This window comes from Poecilia reticulata, chromosome 16 (assembly GCF_904066995.2).
Source record: "Poecilia reticulata chromosome 16, P_reticulata-male-v2, whole genome shotgun sequence".
Taxonomy (NCBI): domain Eukaryota; kingdom Metazoa; phylum Chordata; class Actinopteri; order Cyprinodontiformes; family Poeciliidae; genus Poecilia; species Poecilia reticulata.
Window position 1 is genome coordinate 1,226,883 of NC_088845.1, and position 4,957 is coordinate 1,231,839.

General features: G+C 43.6%; 1 protein-coding gene across 2 annotated transcripts; it reads left to right on the forward strand.

Moving 5' to 3' along the window:
• Positions 1 to 721: 721 nt before the first annotated feature.
• Positions 722 to 4,203, forward strand: LOC145547735 (uncharacterized). Of its 2 annotated transcripts, XM_081597622.1 has the most exons (5): positions 722 to 896; positions 982 to 1,041; positions 3,248 to 3,382; positions 3,526 to 3,727; positions 3,825 to 4,203. In XM_081597622.1, exons 1-4 carry the CDS (start codon positions 795 to 797, stop codon positions 3,682 to 3,684), a joined length of 456 nt encoding a protein of 151 aa, XP_081453748.1. In that variant the 5' UTR covers positions 722 to 794; the 3' UTR covers positions 3,685 to 3,727; positions 3,825 to 4,203. The 2 variants fall into 2 exon arrangements, with proteins under 2 accessions (XP_081453748.1, XP_081453747.1); XM_081597621.1 differs by having other exon boundaries at positions 723 to 896; positions 3,526 to 4,203.
• Positions 4,204 to 4,957: the final 754 nt, after the last annotated feature.

The following is a 4,957-nucleotide window of genomic DNA, read 5'->3' on the forward strand; positions in this document are numbered from 1 at the left end:
TTTTAAGACTTTTTGTTGTTTTCTACAGACAATCAAAAACGTTAAAAACAGCATAAAACGTTTGGACAGATTTAGTTAAAATAAAATACATTTACACACAAATTTCAACAGAAACATGAAAATAGAGAATATTCAGTTTATCACAAGCTGCTATATAGGAATTATTTACAGCATAAATAATAAACTAAACACTTATAACAACATTCCTTTAAATAAAAAGCCTGAAGCGTGAAAAGCTCCGCATGTCGGACCGACCCGCTGCTCATGTTGATGAACTGGATGATTTTTAAAAATAGTTTTTTTTTCCTGAATCTGAACCAGATGGAGCTGAAACTGCTGGATGAGTTTATTTTTATCTTAAATATAAAATGTTGACATTTTTGTTCAGTTTTGGCTTCTTGTGTTGTTCTGTCACTAACGGCCTTTTCTTGAATCTGATTATTCAGTCACTATCTGACAACTATTCTAATAATCAGTCAGTCAGATTAATCATTAATAACTAGAAGCGGGTATAACTTGCTCCTCACCCGTCGACCAAGTTGACAGATTTTTCAGGATGTTTGTTTTGTCCAGGATCAGTTATGACGTCATAAACAGGTAAAAAGCTCCTGTTGGTTTTTAGCAGCCAGCCTCGCCTCGCCTGCGCCATTTGGAGGTGTTTGCGCAGCTCCTCCCTCTGTGCGCATCTTGTTCCTGGGACCTGACCTGACCTGACTCAGGCTGCTTCTCTTGCAGTGACTTGCCGTCTCGTTTGCTTCCTGTACCTGGGCTTGTGGGCGGAGCTTGTGACGGCGATGCCAACGAGCTGGACGCCGTCACTGAACGCGGACGTGCGGAGCGTAGCGGGGAGCCTGGATGCGGAGCTGCAGAGTTACAGCCGCTTGCTGAGGGAGTCGGTGAGGCTCCGTCTCTGGTCTCCGTTCAGCAGAAACTCTCCGGCGGTTTTAGCCTCTCTCTGTTTCATTGTGTTGTTTTTCACAGAAGCGCTTTAAAGGCCTGCCGTCTCTGGAGTGTGAGGAGACTCCGCTCCCATGGAGCGAGGTGAGCGGGAAACAGGCGCTGCGTGGACTCTGTCTCCTTCATGTGTCGGTTATCATAAGACATGGCTGGTTCAGCAGAGGACACGATTCCTCCACTGGCTGCTGAGAAAGTGAAAAATGATCAGCTGCGAAGATGATAATTATTTGATTGTGACGCACAAACCACAACCAGATGTCCATTTAGTCTCACGCAAACATCTTTGCTTCTTTCAGTTCTTGCCACAATTTATATGTTTGCTCTTTTCCCCCCGCCGCCCAACGAGCCCTGCTGGTCCGAGATGAAACAATGAGAAAATAACAATAAATCTGGAAACTTCTCTTTGGCGCCGATCTGTCACAGGGTGCTGAAGTTGGTCTCTGCTTTGTAGCTTCATGTAGTGTGATTTAGCGTGGTTACCAGGGGAACGGTGCTCTGTGGTCATGAAGGATGTAGATGGCCAACAGCAGGCTCAGCTTGGCCACAGAAAATGCTGAGTCAGGGTCCTGGCTTCTCCCGTAGCATTATACCTCCTCTACCAGCCTGACCAGGATGAATCCATTCGTTCACCAACTCCCGACTTATCGGACCAGGCAACATGTTTCCAACCTGCAGGTTCAGTGACTGTGTGTGAATATTAGCCTCGGTTTGCTGTTGCTAGCGGTGAGGTCGTCTGCTGCTGTAGCTCATCTTCTTCAAGGTCCAACATGATGCTGCGCCTTCAGAGACGATGTTGGAAGCAGTGATTTGACCTCTGACATCAACAAGACGGCTAGGAGAACTTTAGGCGGTGCTAACTGCTAACTAAATGGTGATGCTAACCCGCTGGTTCTTAACCTGGGTTCAGTCAAACCCCAGGGGTTCGGCGGAGCCTCTGCCGACCGCGGAGGTAAAGACACACATGTGTAAAGTCGTGATGACGCCCCACTTTGCCATCACTTGCTGCAGAGGATCACGTTACATTGCTTAGCCAATCAGAGGATCACGTTACATTGCTGAGCCAATCAGAGGATCACGTTACATTGCTTAGCCAATCAGAGGATGACGTTACGTTGCTTAGCCAATCAGAGGATCACGTTACATTGCTGAGCCAATCAGAGGATCACGTTACATTGCTTAGCCAATCAGAGGATGACGTTACGTTGCTTAGCCAATCAGAGGATCACGTTACATTGCTGAGCCAATCAGAGGATGACGTTACGTTGCTTAGCCAATCAGAGGATCACGTTACATTGCTGAGCCAATCAGAGGATCACGTTACATTGCTGAGCCAATCAGAGGATCACGTTACATTGTTTAGCCAATCAGAGGATCACGTTACATTGCTGAGCCAATCAGAGGATCATGTTACATTGCTTAGCCAATCAGAGCATCACGTTACATTGCTTAGCCAATCAGAGCTGTGGAGGAGCCCTGCTTGAAGGAGCTCCACTCTCAGGATTTGAACTTGTGTCTTTATTTACTTCAGCAAAGCTCACAGTTTTTACCAAATTCTGTAGCTTTTGGTGAACTTCTAAATCTGCTCCTTAGTCACATCTTTTCGGGGTTGCTACTGCCTCTAGTGGCGTGGGGGTGGTAACACAACTAATATAATTACATTACTAAATCAGAATACAGCAAAGTCTTTATTATTTATTATTAATTTTTCATTCTCTTAAGAATGTAGAGCTAATTAAATGATCTAAAGACCTTAAAGTGGTTCCAGTTTCTCTGTTGAAACTGTGGCAGATTTTAAAAACCTTGGGTTGTTCCTGGACAGTCAGATCAACTTTGCTGAAAACACTGACTATAGTTTGAAGAACTGATCTCAGAGACTCTACCTTTAAGAAGACTTGGTGATCTTGGGCTCTAGTTGGGTCACCCATATGTCTTGAATTTGGGGGAAAACATATTTTATTTATCTCTACAGAAGGGTTCAGTGAATGCGCATATGAATCTGGTGGGTTCGGTACCTAAAAAAAGTTAAGAACCGCTGATCTAACCCTAAAGAGATAATCATGGACATTAGATCTAACGCAGATTAAAACTTCAAACCAGAAGTTGAAATGTATTCAGCTGAAAGTTCACAGATTAATTTAGGGGAAGCTAACTGCGCTAATGTTTTCAGTTAGCAAAAATTGCTAAATGAATAGTTAGCATCACTATTAGCGTGTTAGCGGAAGTGCGTCCACCACTAGTTTTGAGTCATTCAGGTTTTCTATGAATTTTCAATAAAGTGTTTTCATTGCAGTCGGCCGACAGACTCTGTCAGAAGCAAACCTGCACAGTGGACATCCAACGTTACGTTGACGAAAACAAACGCAACAAAATGGAAACTTTGGCAAAAAATATGATGACGTTCAACGGAGAGCTGCTGCAACACCTGGTGAGTTCCTGCGAGCTGATTGGAGGAGAAACGACAGAAAAGAAGGGAAGGATCGAATTAGAAACGGAGGAAGGAATCAGGTGTTTTTCATAGATTTTGTAAGAAGCAGACGATTGATTGGTTGATTGATTGGTTGGTTTCAGGGTGTGGATGCCTGTCCCGTCCCGTTGTCCACCAGCGGTCCTGCCCCAGCCCCGGGTCACCCGAACCTCTCCACCGTCCTGGTGGATCTGATGCAGTGCATCACCTGCTGGAGGGAGCAGGTGAAGGCGGCGGAGCAGAAAACCGGTTCTGCTCCCTGAACGCAGAGATGATTGAATTCATCGGCTCCTCAGGATCCTTCAGGTCAGCTGGACTGATCGACGCTCTTCCAAACAGAAATCCTGTAAACTCACTCACATCTGAGTTTCAATTTAAATGATCCGACTGGCCACCTGTCCAGGTGAGCCCGCCTCTCGCCCGCTGGCAGCTGGAGAGGCACAGCGCCCCCTCCTGACCCAACGGGAGAAGGCTCTACCAAGTGGATGGACACGTCTAATTTTCTGTTTGCACTCATAAAGAGAAGCTTGAATTAATGTTTATTCCTCTTCTGGATTATCCATCTTTGTTATTTTATTTTCTCACTTTTTCCCTTCTTTCCTTTACTGCTTTAAACTTTTTATTTTAAAATTGTTTTTAACTGTAGAGATTTTCTGCGCTGCCTCTGTGGGGCGCTGTTGAGTTTGGAGTAATTCATGTATTTTTGTAACTTTTCTGCAAGATGACTGAAAATGTTTTTCTATTTATTGAATACTGAATAAATCATTTAATATTTAATACTATTAAGATAAACACGAGTCTCTTGGTCACATTTAATCCCAACAGGCTGATTTTCAACTCCTGGTTCTGAACAGTTCTGCTGCTACTTCCTGGACATGGAAACACTTTGTAAATAACAAATTTGCTCAATTTGCCTTTAATTATAAGCTACTAATTATTATTAACATTGATCTATATGAAGACAGCCATCATGTTGCTGATGTCTCAGAATAATCAATGAGTTAATGTAGAAACATAAATATCAATATGTGACACTTTATTAACATAATATGAAACATTTTCATCTAGTCAGTTTCAAGTGTAATTTTTAACAACAATAAAAGGAAACGCTACAGCTCTGTGCTACCGCCTGGTTCACACCGCAGGATTTTAAAACTGTCGGGTTATTTTCAAAATCAGAGAGAAAATACACAGATTTCAACCACCAACCTTCAGATGTCAGACGGGAAATCTCGCAACATCTCTCGAGATCAAACGTGAGTTCAGAGTAAACAAACATGGCCGACGATGGCAAGGCGATAGTTTGAAGGTGACAAACGGAGATGAAGGCGGCGCTACGGTCTCCGGGGTCCAGCGGACTTTCTGTCCTGTTTTCCAAATGAACGTTTCTGATTCGTTAACCTGAAACACGCCGCAGATTTCCGGAGGAGAAAATAGTTTTTCTGTTAAAACTCCTGAAGCAGCGACAGGCCAACCATCAGGACAGGAACACTTTAAAAAATGCAAACATTTTAGAGGAAAAAACAAGATGATACA

Coding starts and splice junctions, on each gene's coding strand:
- LOC145547735 (XM_081597622.1), top strand. CDS start 795: ATGCCAACGAGCTGGACGCCGTCACTGAACGCGGACGTGCGGAGCGTA. Junction 1,042..3,247: donor CTCCGCTCCCATGGAGCGAG/GTGAGCGGGAAA, acceptor TTTTCATTGCAG/TCGGCCGACAGACTCTGTCA. Junction 3,383..3,525: donor GAGAGCTGCTGCAACACCTG/GTGAGTTCCTGC, acceptor GGTTGGTTTCAG/GGTGTGGATGCCTGTCCCGT.